The sequence below is a fragment of the Pseudorasbora parva genome, chromosome 21 (genome assembly GCF_024679245.1).
Source record: "Pseudorasbora parva isolate DD20220531a chromosome 21, ASM2467924v1, whole genome shotgun sequence".
NCBI lineage: Eukaryota > Metazoa > Chordata > Actinopteri > Cypriniformes > Gobionidae > Pseudorasbora > Pseudorasbora parva.
In genome coordinates, this window is record NC_090192.1 from 17,523,478 (window position 1) to 17,536,536 (window position 13,059).

Consider the following 13,059-nt stretch of genomic DNA (forward strand, 5'->3'; position numbering starts at 1 on the left):
GAGGCTTGTATCGTTTCCGTGAAAATCACGTGACGATGACAAACGAGGCCTCGTTTTCTGTTGAATACGTCATTGCTTCGTTCTGAGTATCGCTTTCGGATAAAAGTGGTTCGAAACCTCGAGCCTCTTGTGGGGTTTGCAGTAGGCATTTGCATTGGTGTTGAGGTGTTAGTTGTATGTAGTAGCGATATCATTATATATCACAGCTTGTATTATATATTATATTACATTATACTTAGTTTAGTAGATTATTAGAGTAAATTATACATAGTTCAGTAGATTATTAGAGTAAATTAACCTATATCTAGTTGAAATAGCCTACCTATACTACGTAATTATATATATATATATATATATATATATATATATATATATATATCCTATATTAGTAGTAGGCTAGTGTTATTATTATATATATATTATTGCTATTATTATTATTATTATTAATAATATTATTATAAGACTAGACTGTATTAGGGAAAGCTTTTCCCATCCCTGCAGTTTGCTGTTCCACAATTCCAGTCCCATAAGCACTGCACTCACAATAATTTATTTACAATCATTCTGGGCATTCACTGTCATCACTAACCCAAAGAACTACTGAATAGTTGAACACAAAGTTGTGTTTTTCTGTGAGTTGTGTGTACATAGGTTAATACAAGCAGAGTAAAATACTTTATTAATACACAGGCAATAGAAAAAGGGTGTTCCCACATGACAATTTGGTTGCTCAGGATGAATAGAGTTGTGTGCGATGCATTGCTTTGCACAGCAGGTGTCACTAGGGAGCACACTGTTTCATGAGGCTTCAGGTAAATGAACCTTTTGGTGAACCAATGGACTAGAAAGCCTCAGTGGTTCAGGAAGCCTCATTTGGCCATCACTACTGTTCTCTGCTGGCTTATATACCGTCTCTCCATGCCAATCACTGCAATCAGACACAGGTGTTTATCATTATGCACTTGACCTACTTACTTACCGTCACTCTCCTGGCTCCTTCTCTCCGTGCAGACCTCGCTAAACCATGCCCCCCCCCCCCATGCCTGGAGAGGAAGTCAGCTACAACAATCTGTGCCCCTGGCCTGTGGACCACCTTGAACTTAAAAGGCTGTAAAGCTAGATACCAACGGGTGATCCGCGCGTTGGTATCCTTCATGCGGTGGAGCCACTGCAGGGGCGCGTGGTCCGAACAGAGGGTGAACTCCCTTCCCAGGAGGTAATATCTGAGGGTGAGGATGGCCCACCTGATGGCCAGACACTCCTTTTCTATGGTGCTGTACTTAGTCTCTCTCTTAGAGAGCTTACGACTAATGTACAGCACCGGCCGTTCCTCACCCCCCACCTCCTGGGCCAGGACCGCACCCAGCCCCCTGTCCGACGCGTCAGTCTGCAACAAAAAGGGAAGAGAAAAATCAGGAGTGCAACAACGGTCCACCACATAAAGCAGCCTTCACCTGGGTAAAAGCCCGCTGACACGGCTCCGTCCACTGGACGGCATCTGGGGCTTCCTTTTTAGTGAGGTCAGTCAGCGGGCTAGTGAGGTCCGAATATTTAGGTACAAACCTTCTATAATATCCCGCTAGCCCCAGGAACTGCCTCACCTCCATTTTGGTCTTGGGTCTCGGACAGGTTGCAACTGCTGCCATCTTGCTAATTTGGGGACACACCTGTCCATGGCCCAAGTGGAAACCCAGATACCTGACTTCCACTCGCCCAACTGCACACTTTTTCGGGTTGGCCGTCAACCCCGCCCCTCTCAGCGTCCCCAGAACAGCTCGCAAATGCTGCATATGCCGCTCCCAGTCATTACTATAGATGACGATGTCATCCAAGTAAGCCGCGGCATACCCAGCATGCGGTCTCAGAATCCGTTCCATGAGGCGCTGAAAGGTGGCTGGTGCCCCAAACAACCCAAAAGGAAGCGTAACAAATTGGTGTAAACCAAACGGTGTTGTGAAAGCGTTTTTTTCCTTGGATAATGGCATCAGAGGGATCTGCCAATACCCTTTAGTTAAATCCAATGTCGAATAAAAGCGAGCCGTACCTAGTTGATCAAGCAGCTCGTCAACCCGAGGCATTGGATATGCGTCAAATTTTGACACAGCATTCACCTTGCGGTAGTCCACGCAGAAACGGATTGAGCCGTCTGTTTTAGGAACTAAAACTATCGGGCTCGCCAAATCGCTGTGGGACTCTTCTGTTACGCCCATGTCTAGCATCGCCTCTAATTCTTCCTGAACTATTTTATTTTTATGCTCAGTTAATCGATACGGCCGGCTGCACACCACAACACCCGGCTCTGTCTCAATATGGTGATGAATGAGGTTTGTTCGACAAGGCAGGGGCGAGAACACGTCCGCAAATTCTGCTTACAACTGGGCTATGTCAGTGAGTTGCGAGGGCGAGAGGTGATCTCCCCCTGGGGCCAGAGCGAGGGATGCATTTTGGTATTCACCTCTAGCCCGAGATCCTCCTCCCCACTGTCGCCAACATCACTGACTCCGCCTCCCTCCATTTTTTCAGGAGATTAAGGTGGTAAATTTGACGGGCCCCGTTCCTGTCCGTTCTAACAACCTCATAATCGAAATCTCCAACTCGTCGTGTGACCTCAAATGGTCCTTGCCACTTGGCGAGTAATTTGGAGCTAGATGTGGGCAGTAATACGAGTACTTTTTCTCCTGGTGCAAATTGTAGTTCTATTTGATATAACGCATTCTAGTTCCCCTGTCATACAACCGGCACTGTCTGTCCTGGGCCTGTAGCAAATTCTCCCTCGAGAGCCGCCCCAAAGTGTGGAGTTTTGCTCTCAGGTCCAACACATACTGAATTTCGTTTTTACTCTCGGAGGGTCCTTCCTCCCAAGCCTCTCGCATGACGTCAGGCACCCCCCATGGTTGACACCCATACAGGAGCTTGAAGGGGGAAAACCCTGTGGAGGCTTGCGGGACCTCACACACAGCGAATAACAGGGGTTCTAGCCATCTGTCCCAATTTTTGGCGTCATCCTGAACGAACTTACGAATCATTGTCTTTAAATTGCGATTAAATCGCTCCACCAATCCGTCTGTTTGTGGGTGATAGATGCTGGTGCGAATCGATTTAATGCCCAACAATTCATAGAGCTTGCGTAACGTACGTGACATAAACGCCGTGCCCTGATCAGTGAGAATCTCTTTCGGGATTCCCACTCGGGAGATTAGACTAAACAGTGCGTCCGCCACACTCTTCGCTGAGATGGTGCAGAGCGCTACTGCCTCGGGATATCGGGTTGCATAATCCACCAGCACTAATGCAAATCGATGTCCTCGTGCAGATCGTTCTAATGGCCCGATGAGATCCATACCAATTCTCTCGAAGCGGACCTGCATGAGAGGAAGAGGGCGCAATGGCGCTTTTGGGGCGGCCGGTGGATTTACCATCTGACATTCACGACATGTGGCACACCATCTGCACACAGTCTCGTGAATGCCTGGCCAGAAAAATCGGGTCATTAAACGATTTAATGTGGTGGTCATCCCCAAATGCCCAGCCATTGGATTACAATGGGCCGCCTGGAAAAGCATTTCCCGGCGGCTTTTGGGTACTAATAACTGAGTTGTATCCTGTTTTGTCTGAGCGTCTTGGGTCACTCGATACAACTTATCTTTTAGGATAGCAAAATACGGATAGGTGAGCGGCCGTGCAGGGTGGATAGGCTGACCATCGATGGACTGGACCTGGTCAAATGCATTTTTCAGCGATTCATCCTGGGATTGCTCCAGGGGAAAATCATCACGCTTTGTAAGGTTTAGCCTTTCAACAGCGCTCTTTTCCCCTGCAGCCACTCCCAGAGGTCCCGGCTCAGCCTCACCCAGCTGCACCACCGCGCCCCTTCCGTGCTCTCTGTTCTCCCAAGACACATAACATCTCCAATAATAGCCTAAACCCCGGCCAATTTGTCCCTAAAATAAGCGGATGTCGGAGGTGGGAACTAACCGCCACCTCCACTTTATGCTTTTGACCCCGAAACTGAATAGTGACTGGCATTAGTGGATATTTCAATACATCCCCATCCACACACCGTACCGTAACCATGCGGCCACTATCCAATGCCCCCGGTTGCATTAAGCTTTGGTGTATGGTGGTCTGGTTACAACCTGAATCCACCAAAGCTTGATAAGTACCCCCCTCAATACTCACAGGTATTTGGTACAACCCAGCCTGATCGAGGGCAGCCCGCGGAACGTCCGGGACACGGACCAGTGTTCCAACCTCCATCATTGGACACCTATCTATGAAGTGGCCCGGGTCCCCGCAACGCCAACAGGCCGGCCCGGACCTTCCCGCTGCTCTATTGGTAGGAAGCGGGTCAAGGGATTGGCCTGGAGAGAGGGACGAAACAGGGTAAAAACTGGGACCCAGCTGGGTCAGCCCCGCCTCCCTGGGCGGTACCGGAACGGTGTGCGAGTCCTCCCTCATTCCCCCAGACCTCCATCGGGGTGGGCCTCCCAGTGGCAGGCTCCGGCGAGTCCGTGGCATCGGGACTGGCCTATGAGAGACAGAGAGAGAGGGGGGGGGAAGGGGTGGAGAGAGAAACTGAAGGAAGGGGTCCGCCGACCCCAGGGCATGCCACCAGCTGATCCTCCGCCAGTTGGATGGCCAAGTCCAGCGACTCCGGACGGTGGCACTGGACCCACTGTGCTGTTTTCGTGGGCAGACGGGCTATGAATTGTTCCAGCACCACCATGTCGATGATTTTGTCTGTGTCGCTTCCCTCAGCCATCAGCCATGTGCGGCATGCGTCCCGGAGCTGCTGTGCGAGTACAAAGGGCCGGCCACTCTCCCCCAGTTCCAGCGAACGAAATCGCTGGCGAGGTTGCTCCGGGGAGAGGCCGACCCTCTGGAGGATGGCCTTCTTCAAGTCCCAGTATACCAGGAGATTCGGGACCGGCAGTTGCTGGGCCGCTATCTGCGCCTCCCCCGTTAGGAGAGGGATTAGGCGCAGCGGACATTACTCTTCGTCCCACCCACTGGCCTTCGCCGTCCTCTCAAACAAGTCCAGGAACGCCTCTGGGTCGTCCTGGGCACCCATTTTGGTGAGAGACAGCTGGGTGGGTGGGCCCGCTGATGTCTTTGGCTCGGCCCGAACCTCCCGGTCCATCCAGCTCCGGAACGCCTCGCGGTCCTCCTGCTGGGCGCGGACGAAGATCTGGAACCGCCGTTCCTGATCCTCTCTCATGTCCACGAGCGCCTGATGATGTTCTTGGTGGAGGCCCGCGAGTGATGCGATGACATCCGCAAACGGCGATCCTGATGGGCTCTGCATACTGGCGGTGGCACTCTTTTTCCTCCCGGGTTTTCGGCACCACTGTAGCAAATGTCCTTGTAAGTAATGAAGGAAGGAAGAAGATGGCAGGGTCGGCGTGTCTGGCACTCGTGGCTTTTTATTCAGTCACTTTTGCAACACAACATAAACATGCGCACACAGCGCTTAGTAAACTCAGTCTCAGATAACTTGGGCAACAATCTCCTCTCTGTAGTCCCAGCCAGCCACGAGTATCCAGAATGTGTCTCTCTCCCTGTTGCCTGTTCTCTGCTGGCTTATATACCGGCTCTCCATGCCAATCACTGCAATCAGACACAGGTGTTCATCATTATGCACTTGACCTACTTACTTACCGTCACTCTCCTGGCTCCTTCTCTCCGTGCAGACCTCGCTAAACCACGCCCCCTCTGCCACAGTCATATTGTTGTCTTATATGCAAATTAGGTCTATAATTAAAAATAAGAGTTTGTGCTTTTGGGATATTTATTTTATACCCAGAATAAAAATTATATTTTTCTAAAAAGGTCATCAATTTAGGGATGCTAGAGTTTAGATTTTTCAGAAATAATAAGACATCATCTGCATACATACAGATCTTATGTTCATCTCCTCTAATCGAGATCCCTTCTATCTCTGAGTCCTCTCTTATTGCTTGGGCCAAAGGCTCAATGAATAGGGCAAACAGAGAAGGAACTAAGGGGCAACCTTGACATGTTTCTCTTTCCAAATGGATTGTTTCAGATAAGTGGCCATTAACTTTTATCCTGGCTCCTGGTGAGGAGTATAATGCTTTAATACACTGAATAAAATTATCATGCCACCAGGCCTTTTCTGAAGGACGTGGTCCCGCAGCATACCTTCTCCCGAGACGGGCACGCTTTCTATTTATACCCGTGCTGCGGGGCGGAGTGGAGCGTGGAATGTGCGGATCACATGCCAAATAAAATACTTGCTTTGATTTTGGCGTAAAGGGGGTCCAAAGGCTTCCTTTGTCTATTGAACTCTCTTCCTTCTTCGTGATTTAAATCACAATGGATGATGTATTTAAGCCCATGCATTTATTCACAGAAAGCTGGTACTTCTGTACTAAGCATCTTTTTGTAATTTGCACGAGATTCAGTACCGTCAGGTTTCTGTGATCGTAGAGCTACCATGAACTATAACATTGAGAATACAGAGATACATAATTTACCCAGTTACTAGCATACAGAGTTTTATTTACATACATTAAACATCCTAGCTATTTTAATAGATCATATAAAGACATTAAATCAACAAAAAATGTATTTAATAGGTTTAAAAGGTAATTTTCATCTAAATGTCCAAGTATGCTTGATGTGTGTGCATTTTAAGGCAGTCTCTCTCTGTTTTGCGAGTGTATGTGAGTCAGAGGTCGAAAGGAGGTGAGTTTGTGGGTTCTGGTGGCAAGTGCCTGAGGCGTCAACTTCCACGCTTACAATAGATTCTCACAGGATCTTTTGGGATGACAATATGGCTCCTCATCTTGATAATGTTATATGGTTGCAACATACAACAGACCTTTGTATGATCTGATTAGATAATCACAGGATGCGTGAGGGATTTTAAATTTTGGTCATCCGGTCAGATATTTACCTTGCTTATTCAGCCATTGTTGCTACAATTATTTATAACAGGGTATTATAGTCATCTGTTGCAACTTTATAATAACCATCCAGATAGTTAGTTACCTTAGATAGACAGTGCCTATTTAAGGGTATAGGGGGCAATTTCGAACACAGCCCAGAGTCTATGATGACATTAAGGGATGAGGCTGCCATCTGCTGGTGCATAATGGCATTTGCAGCTGACAGGTGTGACACCATCATACTTATGATTTTATTTTAAAACGGACAAAAATCCCATTTAAATGTTTATACTAAACTATGTGCTCTGTAAGTTACTTTGAAGAAACCATCTGCTAAACTGCTACCAGACAGCTGCACTGAACTTCTAGGGTCTGTGAAAATACAGGAGGTCAGTTCAACTGACCATAGTCATTTATTTATTTCTTTTTTTTTGTTTTTTGTTTTTTGTTTTTCAGAACGAGGAGAATGGCAATGGCAAAGGTAAGTGCATCTAAATCTTAAAATATTGCTCTGCTCTTTTTGTAAAATAATATTTAGTGCTGTGATCCTGAAGGATTAAAGTTAGGAAGCAGCTCACTCCACACCACTTCATATAGCCATCACTCAAAGTTTTCACCTTATCTTATTTCATAAGGTTAAGATGCTTTTGCAAATTTTGGTGTAATTTTCTTTTTCTTTTTTTCAAAACCTTGTTGCACAAATAATGTCACTTGTTCTAATTTTTGTTTTTCCATCTCCACCTGGAATTACATTTTATGGTGTTCCAGCTGGAGATTGGCTAGTTATTTTTGTTGCTCAAAAGTCAGCATTAAAACAGAAGATAAAACTCCTTTTTTATGAGAGTTAATCTCAACTGTATAAATATTCTCTATTTTTAGAGAGGCCAATACCATAATGTGTTGCAACTTTATTCAGCTGATCTTTTGATAATAGATTCAATAACCGATCAGAAGGACATTCAACAAGTGTATTTATTTAGACAGATGATGTTTAATAATTGCACTTAAAGTCCTTACCCTCACTAGCCTATACCTTCACAGCTGTAATAAAACAAAGGGAAAAACATGTCCTGTAGATTAAACTTCCAAACGTCCCTAATACATTAATCTAAGTAGACCCTACTTTTCAAACACACAGTGGTGGGTTTCTATGCACCTTATACCACAAGTCAAGAAAAACAAACAACCATTTAAATGTAATGGTGATTCTCAGCTCTAAACACTGATCTGCTCAAAATTAACAAACTAAAACAAAAATACTTACTAAAACAAAAACATGGCAATAAAAAACATGCCACATAATCCTTTCAACAAAGTTAATCTCCAGGGCTCAAAATCAAACCCCCTCTACTACAGCTGTGAACATGAATAATACATTAATAATAATATCCATTAGTCTACTAATTCAATGTATACTTGTCTCACCTACTGATCTTATTCAATCAAATTTTCAAACCTGTTGCCCTGTCTGTCTTTTAGCAGTTCAAACTAATTAAAATCGTTTCAACTGAAATGAACACTAATTGGCAATTCAACTGAACTTTTAATTATTGGACAAAAAACTCCACAAGTAGTAATCTCTGTCACACAAACACTCACAGACACTCACCAAAAAAAGAAAAAACCCACACGTACAAATGACAGCTTACAGGGACATCACATTTAGTTATATTTCAATTGAGAATGTATTTATAGTGGTTATGTGATCTTGCTCAGGGGGTCAAATGTCTCGTCTGGAGCCAATGGATACCATCTTTGTGAAGAATGTGAAAGAGAAAGGCCCAGCCCATCAGGCAGGCCTGTGCACAGGTAGGGAACATGGTATGCCCATGTGTGTAAGCTGTAATGCCTTTTGTCTGTTCTTTTTAACATCAACCAATAAATATGTGTGTTTGTGTTTAGGAGACAGGCTGGTTAAGGTGAATGGAGAAAATGTGCTGGGGAAAACTTATTCTCAGGTCATAGCGCTGATTCAAAATAGGTGAGACTACTTGAAATATATATAAAGTAACGAGCCTATACTTGTACTTCATATTTACAAATATCTACAGTGAATTTGTACTTTATAACTGCATTAATCTGTATTTAGTGAGAATGTGCTGGAGCTGTCCATCATGCCTAAAGATGAGGATGTGCTACAATTGGTAAGTGTGAGTATGACCTTTGTACTTTCTTCCTTTGTTTCTACACCCTTTCTTTTCTTAACACCCACATAAATCTTATACTTATATCACTGACAACCCACATACATCATATACTTATATCACTGACAACAGTAGTCCGCCCAGGATGCTGTCATTTAAAAGTTGTTGTTGCAGCCCTCAACTGATCATGTTGTGATTTGGCCTGAAGCGCCACCCTCCACCTATCTACCAATCACAAAGTCAGTAGTGTTTCGGCATCCAGGTTGCCAGCTCTTCTGTAGTTACAGCTGCAGCTACAAACGTTCCTGCTGGATCCTGCAGCCTATCTGGCAACCTCGAGTCAGGGGGGAGGTGGAGAGGGGATAGTGATTGCAGTACCAGTTTTGGCCACAATCTTACATACATTTCCTTTAACGCTATCAGGGTTTAGTGTAGGTGGACCAATAATCTTTTAGCACCACTCACTCGACTCACTGGAGTATAGGGAATTGATAATAGAAATTAAAGAAAGAAAACACTCTTTGGAAAACACTCTGACCCTTCGGCAACTGTTAGTTTTTGAAATTGGATTTATTGTTGCTGACATAAATTAAATTAAATAAATCTTTTGAAAAATAAAATTATAGAAATAAACCCAAACCAACAGGAATAATGAACAATTCAGTTCACAATAGTTGTGAAGTTAGGAATTTCAATTTCAGAATCAGTATACAAGATTCAGAACCAGTTTTCAATGTTCAAAATGTGCATCCAGAGGAAAAAAGGATATTTTAGAGGATATTTTAGTTCAGTTTCAGTTGTGTGGTCGAGTGATCCAATGGAAATCACCCCTCCCCCCATGTTCTAAAAACATAGAAACAGGAGGGAAAAAAACGGCCTTGCAGAAACAAAACCAAAAAGAATCATTATTCAAATGTTCACTAAACTTTTTTAATTAAATAAATGATCCGTTTCATTACTCAGCTTCCTTTACACTGAACATAAATGCGAATAAACAACATGTTCACTCTTTTGACCCAAAAGAGGTTGACCCAAATGGGTCTCTTTCAAAATAAGAGTCCCATTTGGTTTCAAAAACATGCTTTTCCATTTTGTTCCGTCTAACTTTTCCTCCACCACAGAAGCAGTACTGTTTCTTCTCCCACAGGAGCTCAGTATCTCTGGCTAATTTCTCCTCTGCCACAGCAGTGCCGTTCCCTCTGTTCTCGCAGGAGCGCAGTTTTTCTGGCTAATCTTTTTTCCTCTGCTACAGCAGTGCTGTTCTCTCTGCTCCTGCAGGAGCTCAGTTTATCTGGCTAATTTCTCCTCTGCCACAGCAGTGCTTTTCCCTCTGCTCCTGCAGGAGCTCAGTTTCTCTGGCTAATTTCTCCTCTGCCACAGCAGTGCTGTTATTTCTGCTCCCACGAGAGCTCAGTTTATCTGGCTAATTTCTCCTCTGCCACAACAGGGCTATTCTCTCTGCTACAACAGGAGCTAGGTTTCTCTGGCTAATTTCTCCTCTGCCACAGCAGTGCTGTTCTTTCTGCTCCCACAGGAGCTCAATTTCTCTGGCTAATTTCTCCTCTGCCACGGCAGTGTTGTTCCCTCTGCTCCCACAGGAGCTCAGTTTCTCTTGTTAACCTTTTTTTCCACTACCACAGCAGTGCGGTTTTCTTCTGCTCCCACAGGAGCTCAGTTTCTCTGGCTAACCTTTTCTCCTCTGCCACAGCAGTGTTGATCCCTCTGCTCCCGCAGGAGTTCAGTTTCTCTGGCTAATTTCTCCACTGCCACAGCATTATTGTTCCCTCTGCTCCAACAGGAGCTCAGTTTCTCTGGCTAATATCTCCACTGCCACAGCAGTTGTTGTTCTTTGTGCTCCCGTAGGAGCTGAAGAAAAATCTGCATTTGGCTCTACCCATCTGTTACAATGTCTGAGAATGAACTTTTCTCGTCAGATGAAGATTCCCTCATTGCTAGGGTTGGGCATCGAGAACCGGTTCTAACTTGGGACCGTTTAAAAGATAACGATTCCATTGGAATCGTTTAGAAAAATTATTTTCGGTTCCGATCTTCGATCTTCTATTTTAAATTTATTTAGCCACTTTGCATTTTTTTTATTCAGTTTCTTACCTGAATGTTAGACCTACCTGAAAAAATAAAGCAGTCTATTTCATTTATATCTTTTATTCTATTGTATTTATTTGTGCTATTTTTTGTAATATGTATCTTTGTTTATTCAATTTACCATTCAAAATCAAGCTTACTTGTGCTGTGTGTAAACTATTGCAACACAATTACCCCGTTGTAAAAAATACATTGAGTTAACAAATATTTGTGAGATAATTTTAATAGTAATTGATCAATGTTTATATATGAGAAAAAGCTTAAAAGCTTTATCATATAAAGTGATCTCTTCAGAAGAAATGTTTGATTGCCTAGACTTTCAAAAGACAGACAAAAAAATATATATATATATAAAATTATCTAATTGACAGTATATGCAGCGTTTTTCCCTCGTTGTATTGAAAATAGCATTGAATATCGATGTGACATGTTTTGACTCCACCCCTCAAAGAATCGGAATCGAGAATCGAAAAGAACCGGAATCGAAAGTAAGAATCGGAATTGGAATCAGAATTGCTCAAATCAAAACGATGCCCAACCCTACTCATTGCCCAGGATCCTCCACAGCAGGGGTCGGTATTTATATTTGGCTATGGGCCAAACATTCTTTGCCACTAGATGGCGTGCCAGAATATAGTCAAGTGATAGTTTAATAAATAATAGTGTTGTAGTTCTCGAGATCGGTCTTTTTAAAGGTCTTGGTCTCGTCTCGGTATCGACCGCATTTTTACTCGGTCTCGTCTCGGTCTTGGGCGAAGATGACTCGGGATTTTGTCTCAAGACCGGTCAAGACCCCAGCTGAAGGCATATAAAGAGCAGAGAACTCCACCCTGCGCGCACTCTCTCTGTCTTCAAAATAAGCACATAAGCTCTCTCTCATACTTCACATATTAATCTAAATCAAAAGTTCAGAAAACCGAATCCATGTATAACGTTGCGCGTTCGGACAACTGTTTTGAAGTACCGCTCGGTGTGAATTGCGCTCAAAAAACGTTTGACCAGTGTAATAAAGTTCGTAGATGGGAAGGAAGGAGGCGGGAACCGGCGAACGTTCAACAAACATTTATTTAAAGTAAAGAAACAAAACGAAAGTAAAACCGCAGACAGCCCCTCACGGACGACTGCCCGCAAACACACACACAATAAAACGTGGGCAGCCCCTCACGGACGACTGCCCACAAACACATAAACAAAACATAACATAAAATTCCAGGCCTGGTCCTCTCTCGTCTTCCGCTGTCCTTGCTCCTCCTTATATGCTCCCGTCACATGGCCACGAGACGAGACCGGTGTGCCACGCAGCTGGCACTCGTGAACGTTAATCACCGGCCCGCTCTCGCGGTCCCTCGCCCCGCTGCTTGCCACACCACATACCCCCATCGCCCCTCGCAGGCCGGGGGGCACTCCCGAGACGGCGCTCTACTCCCCCTCCCCCCCTCTCCCGGGGGGGCCGATCACGGCGGCTGCGGCACCTAGGGGTAAGGACAGAGAGGCGAGAGAAATGTAGACGGGAGCACGAGGAGCCCACGGAGCCCGCGGACGAGAGAGGGGAGAGAGGGAAAAAAGAAAGAAGGGAAAAAAAAAAAAAAAAAATTCTGGTCCGGTTCCCAGACACACTGCCGTTCGGCCCTCCGCCCGCCGAGAGGCTCTTCCTCGCGGTGCTGTGCGATGGCACTGGACGCCTGGTGGGCCGCTCGATCCTCCTCCGCCCCCTGGCGGCCGGCGGTGACTCCTCCTTTCGGGGGACCCGGCAGCGAGCCCCGCGCTCCCTGCTCCTCCCCTATCAGGCGGATGGCAGCAGGCTCCGGCCCCCGGCAAGCGCGGCGACTCCTCCGCTCCCTCTCGGACGGCAGCCACCCCACCTCGACCCAGGGGCACGGCAGCGAGGTCTCTGTCCCACC

The 13,059-nt window shown here is 45.4% G+C and overlaps 1 protein-coding gene across 1 annotated transcript in view; it reads left to right on the plus strand.

The window, feature by feature from the left end:
* Positions 1 to 13,059, plus strand: part of arhgap23b (Rho GTPase activating protein 23b) — a 266,684-nt gene that overhangs the window by 113,188 nt on the left and 140,437 nt on the right. Inside the window, 4 exon segments of the mRNA XM_067429696.1 lie at positions 7,368 to 7,392; positions 8,628 to 8,720; positions 8,814 to 8,892; positions 9,001 to 9,055. Coding sequence (XP_067285797.1) covers positions 7,368 to 7,392; positions 8,628 to 8,720; positions 8,814 to 8,892; positions 9,001 to 9,055 — 252 coding nt within the window.